The sequence below is a fragment of the Eptesicus fuscus genome, chromosome 22 (genome assembly GCF_027574615.1).
Source record: "Eptesicus fuscus isolate TK198812 chromosome 22, DD_ASM_mEF_20220401, whole genome shotgun sequence".
In the NCBI taxonomy this organism is placed as follows: Eukaryota; Metazoa; Chordata; class Mammalia; order Chiroptera; family Vespertilionidae; genus Eptesicus; species Eptesicus fuscus.
In genome coordinates this window covers 10,006,121-10,022,271 of record NC_072494.1, presented here as the reverse complement: position 1 = coordinate 10,022,271, position 16,151 = coordinate 10,006,121, and the positions used below count along the sequence as shown (strand labels likewise).

The 16,151-nt window shown below is 55.8% G+C and overlaps 1 protein-coding gene across 1 annotated transcript in view; it reads left to right on the top strand.

Moving 5' to 3' along the window:
• IGSF3 (immunoglobulin superfamily member 3) overlaps positions 1-13,861 on the top strand; it is an 83,785-nt gene extending 69,924 nt beyond the window's left edge. Inside the window, exons 8-11 of the mRNA XM_028154146.2 lie at positions 695-1,105; positions 6,929-7,336; positions 12,251-12,733; positions 13,494-13,861. Coding sequence (XP_028009947.2) covers positions 695-1,105; positions 6,929-7,336; positions 12,251-12,733; positions 13,494-13,744 — 1,553 coding nt within the window. The 3' untranslated portion in view covers positions 13,745-13,861. The remainder of the gene's footprint in view (positions 1-694; positions 1,106-6,928; positions 7,337-12,250; positions 12,734-13,493) is intronic.
• The last annotated feature ends 2,290 nt before the right edge of the window (positions 13,862-16,151 follow it).

Sequence of the window (16,151 nt, the reverse complement as noted above, 5' to 3'; positions counted from 1 at the left end):
ATTCTCCCAGCCCTTAGCATCACAAGGGGACAGGGTGGGCCCATGCTAAACATTTGCAAATCGAATGGAAAACACTTGATCTGGGTCCTCTGGGAGCTGACAGACTAGGATGGAGGAGAGACGTAAGGAAAACGGCCTGAAGATACACAGGGTGCAGAGGACAGCACAGAGGAGGGGCATGTGGCCCAGGGGGAGGGCCTGAGGGAGGGGGCTGCAGGCTGAGTGGAGAAGGGTCAGAGGGAGGTGGCAGAGGAGACAAGCGGGGAGGACAGCTGAGCAGAGCCCAGGGCTCAGGGGGAAGCTGCATGGGGCGTGGGGGCTCCAGGGCGAGTCCCAGGAGATGAGGGAAGACACCTGGAGGAACTTTGTACCGTGAAAAGGAATGTTTTTTCTGTGTCACCTAAAAGCAAGGGAACCATTAAACTGTTCAAGCAGGGAGAGGATGTGGGCAGATTCGTGTTGTAGCTGGATCCCCCTGGAGGCCATGAGAGGCAGGGGAAGCAGGCAGGAGACGGGGAGAGGTGGTGAGGGCCTGAGTGGGGGCCCAGCAGGGAGGAGACGGAGGGAGGGATGTGGGGTAAAGTCAGCCCCTCTCTGGAACCGTGCTTTGGAGGAGGAGCCTGGAGGTGGGGCTTGGACGGCCGTGACCAGGGGCTTGTGGCCACTCTGCTGACCTCCCCGCTTTGCTCTGCAGTGACCAAGCTGCAGGTGAGCAAATCCAAGAGGACCCTGACGCTGGTGGAGAACAGGCCCATCCAGCTGAACTGCTCCGTCAAGTCCCAGACCAGCCAGAACTCCCACTTCGCGGTGCTCTGGTACGTCCACAAGCCCTCGGACGCCGACGGCAAGCTCATCCTCAAGACCACGCACACCTCCGCCTTCGAGTACGGCACCTACGCCGAGGAGGAGGGCCTGAGGCCCAGGCTGCAGTTCGAGAGGCACGCGTCCGGGGGCCTGTTCAGCCTCACCGTCCAGAGAGCCGAGGTCAGCGACAGCGGCAGCTACTACTGCCACGTGGAGGAGTGGCTGCTGAGCCCCAACTTCGCTTGGTACAAGCTGGCGGAGGAGGTTTCGGGGCGCACAGAGGTCACCGTGAAGCAGCCAGGTGAGCAGAGGGGGTGCAACCACCCAGCCCAGTGGGTTTAGTGTGGAGAGGGCCTTGGGTCCACACTGGCTGTGGGTGCAGGCACGCAGGCCATCTTCCTGGCGCAAGGTGGGCCGCCCACTTTGCCTGCAAGGGGTCCCAGCGCCGATGGCAAACTCAGCATCCTTGACTGTGCTGTTGTGGGCGCATCCTCACCAGGGAGAGGCCCGCCGGGCGGCTGTGGTTGGCAGGATGTGGCAAGGCAGGATTCTGGCAGCTCCCGCTCTCTTTCGGGGTTTGCAGCTCGCACCCTGGATCATGGGCTGGGCCAGCTCTCATCCCTGGAATCCTGCCTAGGAAGCATTTTCTGGGCTCTCTCACCTGCTGCCTTACCTCCTGTCCCAGCCCAAGAGGAGTGCTTCCTGTCTCCAAACCTGTGGGGGCAGCCTGACCGGTGGCCTCTGACCTCTGCGAATGCCTCAGCTCCACTTTAGGGCACCCTCATTGTTGAATGTCCCATCCCCATCATCTCCCTCTCAGGTTTCAGATCTGCCCCTAGAACAAGGGTGGGAACATCCGGCCCGCGGGCCATAGGAGGCCCTCGAAATCATTGGGTCTGGCCCTGCCAAAGCATTAGGGGTGAGCTCATTAAATGTTTGGCCAATTACAGCAGGCTAGTTTTTAAGTTGATAATTGTGTATGGCCCATGAATGATGTTATAAATACCCAAATGGCCCTTGGCGGAAAGAAGGTTTCCCACCCCTGCTCTAGAACAACCGCAGAGAGGTTTGGGTCATCCCTTTCCATTACAGTCATGCACCGCATAGCGACGTGTGAGCCGGCAATGGACCACTTACATGATGGTCCCATCTATATATATAACAGCCTAAGCCAGTGGTCGGCAAACTGCGGCTCTGTTGACTAATGAGTTTGCTGACCTCTGGCCTAAGCGACTGGAGGACCCGATGACTGGTCAGTAGCTATGACACGCACTGACCACCAGGGGGCAGACACTCAATGCCGGAGCTGCCCCCTGGTGGTCAGTGCGCTCCCACAGCCGGAGCGCCACTCAGCTGACAGACAGGCGCCAGATGCCTTGGAGCCTCTCCTGTGGACGCTCACCCTGCGTGCCTGAGCTGCGGCAGGCGCAGTGGGGCCAGGATGAGCGGGAGCAGCTTGGTACCCAGCCTGGGTTCGGGCTCCTCTCGGCTGCCTGCTGCTTTGCCCACTACTCTGTGCTGTGGACAGCGGGCTGGAGTCTGATGAGCTGGCGGGTAAGGCCAGGCTGTGGGGGTGCAGAGGTCCACTGATCCCCACAGGCCAGGCCGAGGCACCTGTGCACCGGGCCTCTGGTGAGATTATAAAGGAGCTGAATTCCTGTGAGAAGTGGAAGGCTGTGTGGCTCTGGAGGATTTTTCTCTGACGGGAGCAGTGGGTAATAGAGCCCCTCTCGCTCACAGCACCTCAGTTCTGAGTGCACGGTGACATCCCAGCCCGTTACCCACTCACCCGTTTCAGACAGAGGAGCCTGTCAGCTCAGTGCTTCCGATTTCTTATTCCCACTGGTCCTCACTCCACCTGCACTGCCTCCTGACAGTCTCTGTTAGGGTGACCCACGCCTTACCCAGCAGTTTCTCCCCGATATTCCCAGCCACTCCAGCCCACATCCCTGCTCCGGGAGCAGCACTGACAGCCTGAGGTTCTCTTTCTGACCCTGTTAGGAGGAAGCAGGGGAGGGCTTGTGGGACAGGGTGTACGTGTACGGGCTTCACAGTCCCCCCCCCCCCCCCCCCACTGACTCACCCAGAGCAGCTTCCAGTCCCGCAGGCTCCATTCATGGCGCGCACCCCATACAGGTGCACCCTTGCTCATCTTTCATTTTTACTGCACCTTTCTATGTTTAGGCGCACGAATACTCACCGTTGCCTTACAGCTGCCCACAGTACTGAGTACAGGAACATGCTGTGCAGGCACGTAGCCTGGGCTAGACCCCAGAGCCTAGGTGTGTAGGAGGCTGTACCGACGAGGTGTGTGTGAGCACTCTGATGTTTGCACAGTGACACGGTCGCCTGAGGACTCTTTCTCAGAGCGTATCCACGCCGTTCAGTGGCGCGTGACTGTGTGTGAAGGGAGCGAGTGCGCCCATCAGTCTCCCCTTCTTGTTAAAGAAGCTCTGGAACAAGCATGTCAAACTCAAAGGCTCACACGGGCCAGATAAACAAAGTTTATGTGTATGTGGCCGCAAAAACACGAAAGCTTCCGTTTTCATAGAAACGTAGGTTTATTTCGATAGAGACAGGCCGAATACAAAGGGCTGAAATAAATGAGTCATCATTAACATAAAATAATAGAACATTTTAATAAAAATTAATATTTTTCCTTGAACATTAACTTACCAGACACTGAATAACTGCACAAACTAATAAGCGTAACGCAAATAAGCCTATTTTTCTTGTTCTCCAAAAGCGAAATATTTCCTGTTGTGCACACCAAACAAGTCAGTCCAAGACTAATGACATGGCAATCGGCTGCTAAAATATTTGCTGCTAGTAGTGGAGAGAAATGGTGCACCTGTATGTAAGGCGGGTAAGGGAAAAGAATGCAACATGATTATAGTAATCAGTCATTAGCGAATGTTGTAGTTCATTATTAATAATTAAATATAACAGGATATTGTAAAAATTAAGTTATGAAATTTTTATTGAAACGTTTCTTAATACCTTTATATTGGCTGGGCCGCAAAAATATTCATTGTGGGCCACATGCGGTCCGCGAGTTTGACATGCTTGTTCTAGAACTTCTCATGTAAGGCGGCCCTGAGCTCCCTCTCCAATCCTCCTCCCTGCGTGCTCTACAATTGGTTGTCACTGTCCTTCCGGAAGGGCGGTGGGATGCTGTGTGAGCAGCCGGAGTCCCATCTCCCTGCCTTTTCTCCTGCTGTCCTCTCCCCTGGCATGCCCCTGTCCTGTTCTCTGTCATCACCCCATTCCCAACACGTCACTCAGCACCACCTCCAGGAAGCCTTCCCTGATACCTCCCCTATCACCAGGGGTTTCTTACAAAACACATAGCATAACAAGTGTGTGCTTGCATTTTCCCCTGCCCTCCCCCCGCCCATACAGTAAGCACTTTGAGGTCAGGGCTGTATCTTTGTGTCTTTGGCCACTGGCATGATAAATATTTAGTAAATATTGTTTGAACAAGGAATGAATGGTCTCTTTCCTTGAACACCCGAAGGCCTTTGACTGTCCTCGTAGCCTGGAACACATTGACCGTAGGTATCCATTTATCTCACTCTTCCTCCGAGAGGTTAGCTCTTTTTAACTGAAACAGCATTCTAGGCACCCTGTGTCCCCTTTCCCGTCCCTGTTCACTTGCCTGTGTGTAGACAGGTAATGACGAGCACGCATGCCTAGTCACACCTAGGGAAGTTCATGGATTGTCAGTTATCACGTGTCACGTGCTCATTGTTTACTTGCTTGTGTCTCCCGCTGGGCTTGACGCTCCCTGTGAGCGCAGGTCCTTAGTTTTCTGCACCACTCTGTTCCCACGGCCTGTCTCCCAGGAGCCTGAGGCTCGGCACCTGTCGCTCAGGAGGCACAGGGAGCCGGATTCCAAGTCCAGGCGGGGCTGGCCCTCCTGTTGCTCGGCTGTTGTGTTTCTAAAACGGCCATCGTCCTCCCACAGGGACGTGCTGTGCTAACCTCTGCTGCTGCCCCAGGAAGGAAGCTCTGGGCCAAGTGCGTCCGGTTGGTACTTCCCGGACCTGTGTCCTGCCTCCCGGGCCAGTCCCAGGGGCTTTTGAAAACGGAAGTTGGAAGTGGCTCTTGCAGGTTTCTGTTCTTCCTGTCTCTCTTACTTTCTGACCCGGCTCCCCGCTCAGAGCACACAGGCGCCCCCCGCAAGTGTTCTCTTCGTCACCATCCGCCCTTTCCCTTTTCTCTTTGTGCCGAAACGGTGAGGTTCCCTGCAGATCCTAAATTTTTTTTAAACATATTTTTATTGATTTCAGAGAGGAAGGAAGAGGGAGAGAGAAACATCAGTGATAAGAGAATCATTGATTGGCTGCCTCTGCACACCCCCTATTGGGGATTAAGCCCACAACCCAGGCATGTGCGCTTGAGCGGAATCGAACCCGGGACCCTTCAGTCTGCAGGCCCACGCTCTGTCCACTGAGCCAAATGGCCAGGGCCAGGTCCTAAATTTATCTCGGGTTTTGACAAGAATCCGTACAGCCCTGCGCACTGCCCTAGTTCGCCCGCTTTGAGTCTCGGCCTTAGGTGGGGAACTCCCAGATCCTAAATTTATCCCGGGATTTCCCCCCTTAGGCCGAGACTCAGCGCAGGCGAACTGGGGCCGTGCGCAGGGCTGTACGGATTCCTGTCAAAACACAGTGAACGCTCATGTACGAGGAATATTAACACTGTGAACGGAGAGCTCACAGGACGCCGATGAAGACAGCACATCCCAGTCCCCCTTTTCCGCTGAGATTTTTTTGGTTTGAATGTTTTTCTTTTTGTGTGTGTTTTTTTTTTCTGCTTCTAGCCCCCTCCCCCCTTTTTTATTTTCTGTTGAGAAAGAATACACTATAGAGCTTTTGGAGAATACAAAAGCACGAAGAAGAAAACAATCTTTCAACCCAGAGACACCAGAGAGAGAGAGAGAGAGAGAGAGAGATGAGTGTGTGTGTGTGTGTGTGTGTGTGTGTGTGTGTGTGTGTGTGTTTGGGGGAGACTGCTCATTTAAAATGTTTTTTCTGGTTTTAATTTTTTCACCTTTTAATTATAAAAGTAATCGTGTGCGTTGTGAGATAGTCTGACAGTTCTGAAGTGTAAAAGTAAAAGGTGAAGTCGCATGGCCCTCTCCTCCCTCATGTCCCTCCGGAGGGCCCTCCCCGGCTTCGGTGCATGCACAGCGTCACGGCTTTGTGATGCCTCCCTGGGGCCTGTGATGAGGTGACGCGGGTGCTGTTGGCCTGTGCGTCGTCAGTGACACTTCCCAAGGTCTGACTCTTCAAACCCCTGGTCCCTCGGTGTCAGTTTCCTGCTGTCAGATCCGTTGTGTTCCCACCTTGAGAGGAAACGGTGTGGGGTTTTGCAGAGAGAGTAAGAACTGTGATGCTCAGGGCCAGCCCGAGACCCTATAAGCTGTTTCCTCTGCAGCTCTTTCGTGGTTCACAGCCCAGCACGGTCCCTCCATGGGGCCAGTTTTAAAAATCTCTTGCTTAGCCCGTGGCTCAGTGGTTGAGCATCAGCCTATGAACCAGAGAGTCAAAGTTTGATTCCCAGTCGGAGCACATGCCCGGGTTGTGGGCTCAGTCTCCAGTAGGAGGTGTACAGGAGGCTGCCCATCAATGATTCTCACTCATCGTTGATGTTTCTCTCTCTCTCTCCCTCTCTCTTCCTCTCTGGAACCAATAAAAATATGTATTTTTTAAAAAGTAAAATAAAAATCTCTTGCCTTGGAGGGGTCTCACGGTGCCCTTTCCTGTCCTTTCCTAGCCACCTGCCCTCAGCCCTACGCCGCGTGGTCCGCTGTCACTGGGATGTGCCATCATCTGCACGCGTCGTCTCGGACAAGAGGGCGTGCTTGTCCTCTGCTCGGCCTCTGAGCTGATGAGGGTTATAAGTGGGGAGAGCTGTCACGGTCACATTGGACTCCGTAAAACTCGGACACTCGGGCACATGATCGAGAACTCGAACATACGGGGGCCACGCCTGAGACAGGCTTCCTCAAACTGAGGGTGCTGTCTTCTGTGTTTGGAAGGCGCCCCTCACCTGTGCTTGGAGGGGGGGCCTGCAGGCGGCTTGCTGCTTTCTGACCTCTCTCCCCTCGCCTTTGCAGACAGCCGCCTGAAGCTCAGCCAGGTGCAGGGGAACCTGTCGGTCCTGGAGACGCGGCAGGTGCAGCTGGAGTGCGTGGTCCTGAACCGCACCAGCCCGGCCTCGCAGCTCGTGGTGGAGTGGTTTGTGTGGAAGCCCAACCACCCGGAGCGGGAGGCCGTGGCCCGCCTGAGCCGCGAGGCCACCTTCCACTACGGGGAGCAGGCGGCCAAGAACAACCTGAAGGGGCGGCTGCACCTGGAGAGCCCCGCCCCGGGCGTGTTCCGGCTCTTCCTGCAGAACGCGGCGGTGCAGGACAGCGGCACCTACAGCTGCCACGTGGAGGAGTGGCTGCCCAGCCCCAGCGGCCTGTGGTACAAGCGGGCAGAGGACACTGCCGGGCAGACCGCTGTCACCGTCACGCGACCAGGTGAGGGCCCCTGTCCCCGGGCCTCCACACCCCTTCCCACTTCCCTGTGCGTATGAATCACATGCGCTGCGTAACATTAGTTTGTCAGTTAATCCATTGTCTGCAGTCACGTGTGTGTGCATTCACCGTTTGCATTTGCGTTCAGTATTGCCTCCATTTTTCCCCCTCGTGAAGGGCACGTGGCTTCGGCCTCAGGGGATTCTATTTCTTCACTCGACTATCATTTGACGATTAATGATTCCAGTGCATGGAATGTCTTCCTTTTAAAGACCACATTCAGACTTGGACAAGTGGTGGATGTGCAGGAATCTTGAAACAGGAGCCAGGTGGTTCAGAAAAGGAAGCTTATGGATTTTCAGTGGGAAAAAAATGGATTCACGTGCTTCAGGTAGAAAAAGATGAAGTCCATGCAGCCTGCCCTCTCTCACTTCCGAGCAGCGTTATTGGTGCGAAGGACCAGTCGTGTGGCCTTGTGCTTCTCTTGTCTTTCTTGTTGGTTTCTAACGGACCTGAAAACACACGATGACTAGGGCTGGTTATGGTGACACATTTAAACACGCAATGAAAGGAGACTTGGAGTGGGTTCCTGTCCCCGCTGCCATCATGTCACCATTCACCCGCGTCCGAGCAGCAAGCCAGTGGGCCCTCTATGGCGGGGAGCAGAATGGGGTGCGGCCTGTGTCGGTGGGAACGCCTTGTCTTGTCTGCTCTCGGAGCCTCCCAACGTCCCGTGTGTTGCCGTTGGTCCTGTCGGGGGCTTTCGGGATGTTTTTGTTCTGTCTGAGTAGAGCAGCTTGCCCGTTGGAACACTAGGGCGTCACAGACATGCTGGCCCGGCCCACACGTCACGGACACACTTCGGAGACTGAATACACCCTTTGTGATGAGAAAGGGTCTCCGCGGGGGGAGGGACATCACTCCCCCCGAGTTACTCATCTTTCCCCTGGGCTTTCTTCTTCTTCCTGCGTCGCCCAGGAGCGGCGGCTCGTCTTTTCCCAAAGGTAGAGAAGTGGCAGCTGAACCCCCTGGTCCCCAGCTCCCACCCCCTGTGCAGGTCCCCGTGCGAGGCCCCAGGTGGCCGGGGAGGAGGCGTGCCTCATGCAGCCAGGGTTGGGCGGTTTATGTGCCGTCCTCAGACGCCCCGACTGGAACATTTTACCTTGGAGGGACCCGAGGCCTGAAGAGAAAAGCCACACAGCCAGCGAGAGCAGACGGGCGGCCGCCCCACTTCCCTCCCGCCACAGTGTGCTCCCAACATGGCCTGACCCTGCAGCCCTGCCTCTCACCCTCAGCCAGAGGAGTAGCCTGGACCCCCAGCCCGCCTTCCTCCCTCCCTTTCTGAGCACAGTCACGTGCCGCTTACCCACGGGGATCGTCCTGAGCAACGCGACGCCAGGCGATTCCGTTGTCATGCGAACATCACAGAGCGCGCTTCACACACCTGACGGTGCAGCCTCCTGCACAGCAGGCCGCGCGGCCCCGCCTATCGCTCCAGGCTACACGCCTGCATGGCGTGCTCTGTACAAAACCAGACTAAATCCAGCACAAGAGAAAGTGATGCAACCAGGAGACACAGCAAACGAGACGTATAAGCGGTACAGGCCACACTGGTTTATAAGCAAACCTTTTTTTTATTATAAGTAGAGAGAGTGTACTTTAACATAACGATAAAACGTATCATATAGTAAATGCATAAAGCAGTAATAGTTGTTGATTGTCATTATCGTACCACGCATACTATACTATATGTACAGTATATGTACTATACTATATGTATATGAACAGTATATACAGTATGTACATATACTATACTATATGCACAATATATGTACTATACTATACATACAGTATCTGTACTATACTATATGTATATGTACAGTATGTACATATACTACATGTACAGTATGCCGGCTGTGCTTTATACGGCCGGCAGTGCAGTAGGTGGGTTCACACCAGCATCGCCATGAGCACTGCGGAAGGCCGTGCAGGGCAGCCTTCCAGTGGCGGCGATGTCCCTGGTGGTGGCAGTGTCTCAGCCTAGGGGACTCGTCCTGTATGTGGCCCAGCGTTGACCGAAGCTCGATTACGTGGCGCGTGACTGTATGTAAGTTGACTGTGCCAGTTACAAAACATTTGGAAAACAGAAAAGTGTAGTTTTGAAAAAGAAAATTCTCTATAATCTCACTAGCATTTCATAGCCACCGTTTTCCCTGGTTGCATAACTTTGGTTGTGGGCTGTGCTTTGAGGACTTCTTCCTGAGGTATAGGTTAGATGGATGGAAGACTTGCAGCAATGAAACTCCAGGAGTTCAGTCGCCTAGCACTGCTTAAGGTCGACCGTAGTATGACACACGTGAGGGAAAGGGCTACCACCCCAGTGAGGTGGTCGCCAAGCACATTGGCAGTCGTGTTCGGCTCTCACACGTGGGGAAGAGAGAGCCACCTTCGTCAGACCGCCCGGGAGTCGGGGGTCAAGGACACTGCCTCGGAGCCGTCAGCGCAACGTCGGGGAGGGCGGGGATGGACTTCCTCGGGGCTCCCCCCGGAGAAGGAAAGGAAGGAGTGTTAACCTCTGAAGGGGCATGTGGGTCTATTCTGGGAGTCAGACGTGGGGAACCAAATTGGTAGAGAGGCGTGTTAAGGAGAGGGGAGTTAAATGAGGGTGGAAATTAATTTTGTTGGAAAACCTTGTATTGAGTCACTACTGTAGACGAGGCACTTAGAGGGGCCCGAAGAAGGTCTGAGCAGTTAGACAGAAGAGACGAAGGGAGAGTGGATGGGGAAGAGCGCTCGGGGGGCCGACCTCCTGCTACGGCGGGCCCCTGGCCACCTTCCCCGGGCCACTCCCCTGACACAGTGGCCCGTCGCTAGGGGCGTTAGGACTCAGTGTTAGACTCTGGAGGGAAAAGCACCCTAGACCGCCCCTGCTCTGCAGCGTTTCTCTCCATGGCTTTGGGGCCGCGCGTTAGCCATGCTCTCTGGAGGAATCGGCCAGTGACTGCATCAGCCTGTGGACGGATTTCGTATTCCCCCGTTCGGCCGCTTTCTGTCCTCAGCGCGCCCCCTTTCCTTCCCCCCCAGGAAGGGCTGGGATGGCACGCTGTGCCCTGTCGTGGTTCCGAAGCCCCCGCGTGCCAGCGCGCACACTGAGATTCCAGGTGGGCCGAGGGGGTGCCCAGGGGCTTGGCGGAGCCCCACAAAAGCAGTGGGAACCCAGCCTTGTGTTCGCCTGCGAGAGACATTAAGCCAATTCATTGAAAGCCCAGGACAGTCCTTGGGAAATGCTCCGATTTGGTCTTCATCCAAGGAGACTCCGACGTGGTCGCTCTGCTCTTGTTGATGCTGCGTTGGCATCTTTCACGCGCGTTTCATGAACAGCCTTTAGGAGCTGGGAGAGATGGTTTGTGTAGAACCTACCCCGGGAGCCGTTAACAACAGCCGCAAAATGAAACAGATTCGGGCTGCCTGGCCGTGTCTGTGAGCCGTGACTCACCTGGTGGGCGCCTCCCGAGGCTGCGGTGTCTCAGTCGGGGAGACTCTGCCTGTGTCATCCTCCGAGGGCGGGGTCCCTGCTCAGTGTGAGTCCCCTTTCCGGTCTGGTGTCTGCAGTTTGGCTTCTGTCCTGGGAGAATGTTCTCCTCCTCGGGGTCACGGAGGCGTAGGCAGCAATCTACACGCACACGGTGCAGATGCAAAGGCTGCCGAGGGCGAATTCGTCTCCCAGCGCCGCCGGGGCAAACGAGCCCGACCCTGATGGCTGAAAACACCGACATGTCTTCTCTCTCGGTTCTGGAGGCTGGAGTCCGAGGTCAGGGTGTCCTCAAGGCCGTGCTCCCCGGATGTTTCTCGGGGGGAATCCGTCCTGGCCTCTCTCCCCGGCTCCTCGGGCCCCAGGTGTCCCTGGCCTGCAGCTGTGTCACTCCAGCCCCTGCCTCCGTCCTCCCTGTCTTCTCTGTGTGTCTCCGTGTCCTCCTCCTCCTCCTCCTCCTCCTCTTCTTCTTCTTTTTAAAAATATGTTTTTAGCCGAAACCGGTTTGGCTCAGTGGATAGAACGTCGGCCTGCGGACTGAAGGGTCCCGGGTTCGATTCCGGTCAAGGGCATGTACCTTGGTTGCGGGCACATCCCCAGTGGGGGGTGTGCAAGAGGCAGCTGATCGATGTTTCTAACTCTCTATCCCTCTCTCTCTTCCTCTCTGTAAAAAATCAATAAAATATATTTAAAATATATGTTTTTATTGATTTTAAAGAGAGAGGAAGGGAAAGGGAGAGAGAGGGAAACACTGATGTGAGAAACACTGATTGGCTGCCTCCTGCACGCCCCCTACTGGGGGTTGAGCCCATAGCCTGGACGTGTGCCCTGTCTGGGAATTGGACCAGCGAACTTCTGTGCGACACTTGCCAGTGCCTCTCCTCTTCTTATGAGGACCCCAGTCGCTGGAATTAGGGCTCATCGTAACTTAAGTACATCGGCACAGACCCTGTTTCCAATTGAGGCCCCGTGCTGGGGTTCCAGGGGGAGGTGAATTTGTGAGGGTGGGCGAGGACACACTATTCAACCACTGCGAGGTTTTACAGTGACTCTAACTGCCCCCCCCCCCATTCCCATACGCAGCCATAGTACCAGGTCTGTGAATTCTTCCACGGGCACCCAGGCAAACATAAACAGACATGCACGTCAGAATAAAATTGTCTTCTGCTCACCATGCCGCGTAGGGAACGCAGCGTGCTTCTCTCGAGCGCTTTTCCTTGACCCTCCTTTCCCATCTCTGCACACAGTGCCGCTCATTCCTCTAGCAGGTGCGCAGCATGCTGTGGTCTGGATGTACTACAACGCGTTTAGTGGTGGACATGGAGGTTGTCTCGAGCAAAGAAATTAACAGGCTCTTCTCCCTCCTGTGTCCCCGTCCCCCCCAGAGGCCGCCCTGCAGGTGGACACGGTTGTCCCCAACGCCACGGTGACCGAGAAGGCGGCTTTCCAGCTCGACTGTAGCATCGTGTCGCGCTCCAGCCAGGACTCCCGCTTTGCGGTGGCCTGGTATTCCCTGAGGACTAAAGCCGGGGGGAACGCGGGCAGCCCTGGCCTGGAAGAACGGGAGGACGAGGAGGAGGAAGAGGAGGATGAGGAGGAAGATGAAGAGGACCCAACGGAGCGGACGGCCCTGCTGAGCGTGGGCCCTGATGCTGTGTTTGGCCCCGAGGGCGGCCCCTGGGAGGGCAGGCTTCGCTTCCAGAGGCTGTCCCCCCTGCTCTACAGGCTCACGGTGCTGCAGGCAAGGCCCCGAGACACGGGCAACTACTCCTGCCGCGTGGAGGAGTGGCTGCCCAGCCCCCAGAAGGAATGGTACCGGCTGACGGAGGAGGAGTCGGCCCCCATCAGCATCCGAGTGCTGGACACGAGTGAGTTTTCCCGATTTACAGGGGGAGGATGTCCCAGTTGGTTACAACTGCCTGGAAGATAAAGATCACAGCTCGGTCATGGGTTCATGAGCTCAGTCTCTGATAGGGGGCGTGCAGGAGGCAGCCCATCAATGATTCTCTCTCATCATTGATGTTTCTCCCCCTCCCTTCTTCTCTGAAATAAATAAAAATCTATACTAATAAAAGGGTAATGTGCTAATTAGACCAGGTCGACTGGACATCTTCCGGACGTCCGACCTCCTTCCAAACGTCCGACCTCCTTCCAGACAAAGCTATGGTGGCGGGGCCCAAGGCAGAGGCAGTTAGGGGCCATCAGGCCGGCGGGGGAGCAAGCAGTTAGGGGTGAGATCAGGCTGGCAGGGGAGAGCAGTTAGGGGGCGATCAGGCCGGCAGGCAAAGGCGGTTAGAGACAATCAGGCAGGCAGACAGAGGTGGTTAGGGGCGATGAGGCAGGCATGCAGGTGAGTAGTTAGGAGCCAGACATCTCCCGAGGGGTCCCAGATTGGAGAGGGTACAGGCTGGGCTGAGGGACACCCCTCCTCCCCCATGCACGAATTTCGTGCACCTGGCCTCTAGTATATATATATATTTTAGAAGAATATAAAGGTTGTCCTCATTCTTAGTGGAGGTAGGGGAAGGACAAGTGGCTTCCATGGGGTCGGGTGAGGTTTTCAAGAGCAAAAGCCGACAGCCCAGGTCCTCAGCCCTCACTGTCTTGTCTCCCTCCCGGCCCTTCCAGGTTCCACCCTGCAGTCCGCCATCTGCTCCAACGACGCGCTCTTCTACTTCGTCTTCTTCTACCCGTTCCCCATCTTCGGCATCCTGATCATCTCCATCCTGCTGGTGCGCTTCAAGAGCCGGAGCTCCAGCAAGAACTCGGACGGGAAGAACGGGGTGCCCCTGCTGTGGATCAAGGAGCCGCACCTCAACTACTCCCCCACTTGCCTGGAGCCGCCCGTCCTCAGCATCCACCCAGGAGCCATAGACTGAGGGCCCCCCGGGGACGCCGGCCACCAGGGGCCGAGGGCTCCCACGCTGCCTCTCGCTCTGTGATGGGACAGCAGACAGCGCCCAGACTCCGGACAGCCCTCCCAGAAAACTGTCCGACGCGAGATGTGTTCACAGTCCCCGGCCGGCCCCAGAGGCAGCTGCTGCCTGCGGGCGGCGCCCCGGTGGGTGAGCGATTTCCGGGCCGGTGCGGTCATCCGCGGCTTTAGGTCTCTTGTTTTCGTTCTTGGTGACGTAGTGAGCAGCGCCGGGCGCCACGCCCACTCACAGGTAGAAATAGGTAGACGTCGCAGGGGTCTCACTCTTTCTATTGGACTCTTTTTAAAAACCCGTGGTTTATTCTTTTTTGGATTTCGTAATGTTGTGGACGCATTTCTCTTAGGTACAACGGATGCGAAAAGGAGAGACGGACTTTATAGTGCGAAGGAATCCCTTCCGAGACCTTTGGTTTTGCACACTTGAAAATGCCACCACCGGTGGAGCAAGACACCGACCGTTTTTTACTTTCTTCACGAGACTTGAACATTATGGGAAGTGTGGGCCCAGTTTGTATCTTATCTTTCCCCTCAGCTGGAGTTGTTCTTTTGCTTCAAGAACTGTGTCTGCGAGACAAATCCTGTATAAGCCCATTAGGAGGCAGGAGATGGTGGCCGGCCAGCCTATTCGCCAGGGAGGCAGGAGTCAGCGTCCTCCCAGCCTTGCCAAAAATCCGAAACCTTGGTTGGAGGACAAGTCAAAAGCCCAGAGCGCTCTCGCTCGCAGCGTGGGATGGGGGAGCTTTCAGCAGGGACTGCCTTGCAGGTCGGTCAGAGCCCGTGGTTAGTGGCGGGAGGGAAAAGGGCTAGTTGTTGGCTTGATGCGTCCGCTGAGGGCAGTCTCCAGCTGGTAGCTGAGCAGGTGGGCCTCGGTGCTAAGGTGCTTTGCCAAACTCTTAAGGGAAAGTGGCCAGTGAGCCAGGGAAGGGGACAGCGCTGAGCTGAACATACAAACAGCCCCACGTACCCGGGCAGAGGGCACTGGGCCCCGAACAGCTCAGCCCCTTGCACAGGGGGGCAGCCGCTGTCGGAGCTGATTTCGGAGAGCAGGCAGGAATGACTGCCTCCCTGGAGGTGTGAAGGCTGGGTTTTTCTTCCTTTCCATTAGATTTTCCTCAAAGATACGGATGTCTTTCCTCCTCACCGTTGATCTCTCCCTGCTTTTCGCTGCCGCGCCGCGCCCAGGGAGGTCCCCTCGGCAGGAAGCACCACATGCCTTTGTCCGTGAGGGTTTCCCTTCCCTTCCTCAGATCTTGTCTGTGGTTTAGGTGACGTGGTGGTTCGTTGTGATGGCGGTGTTTTATTTAGATGCCCCTTAGAGTCCAACAAAGGCCAGTGTCACCTGCTGCTTCACAGGCCAGAAGCGTGGCCCCAGGGGAGCAGCAGTGGCTGCAGGTGCTCACCCCTCCACAAGGTGTTTCATGCCCCGACTTTCCCGTGTTTTGCGGGCCAGGGGGGCCATCGCCCTTTCTCAGTGAGCATGCATCTCGAATCCCAAGGGAGTTCCCAGTTTGGAAAAAGCCAGCACGGATTTGGGCGCTAGGTCGAACCAGAGAGATCGCTGGGAAACGCTGTTCTGAGACTGAACAGCCTCCAGGGAGGCCGGGGGGCTCCCCAGGCCATGTGGGTGCTGATCCTGCTCTGGGTCTGGGGTGCTCAGCAGGTGCTTTGCTGTGTCCCAGCTGAAGGGAAGCATTTCCTGACAGGCTCACACCTGCCTTCTGCGCCTTGCAGGTGCACCAGTGCTCTCTCCCCCGTGGGAGCGCAGGCTCACGTGCCCATCCCCATTCCTCGTGCTGCACGAAGGCTGGAGGGCGCATATGCGGCTCAGTGGTGAGGGAAGAAGGCAGTCTTTTGCCCCATTTCGTCATTTCAGGGCTGTGGGCTTTCGGTGGGAAATTGCTGACCTTTAACTTACAGACTGAGTCAACGAGGGAAGAAGACTTACGGACTCTGTCTGAATGGAAAGATGCCAGAGGGCTGTCTGGGACCGGCATGTGCACCTGAGACTTGAGTTTGAATTGATTGACAGCTGCAGAAAGGTAGCTGCTGCCACATCACTACATAGGTGAAGTCATCGTGGGAACTTTGAAAGAAAAGAAACCGAAGCCAGTATTTTAATAATTGTGTTTGTTTTTTTCCTGTGTCTTTTCTATGGGCTTGGGGATACCATCAAAGGGGGGAGCTTTTCCAGCTTTCTATGAAAATCCCCAGGACCTTCCCTCTTTTTGGCCATTTCTATGGAAATGTGGTGTCAGATGAATGGTAATGGTGCCCTCCAGTGGCTGGGAGACCTCATTGCACATTGCCGACCGGAGCTTTGAGACCAGGAGAGAGACCGCCTCTTGACTTCT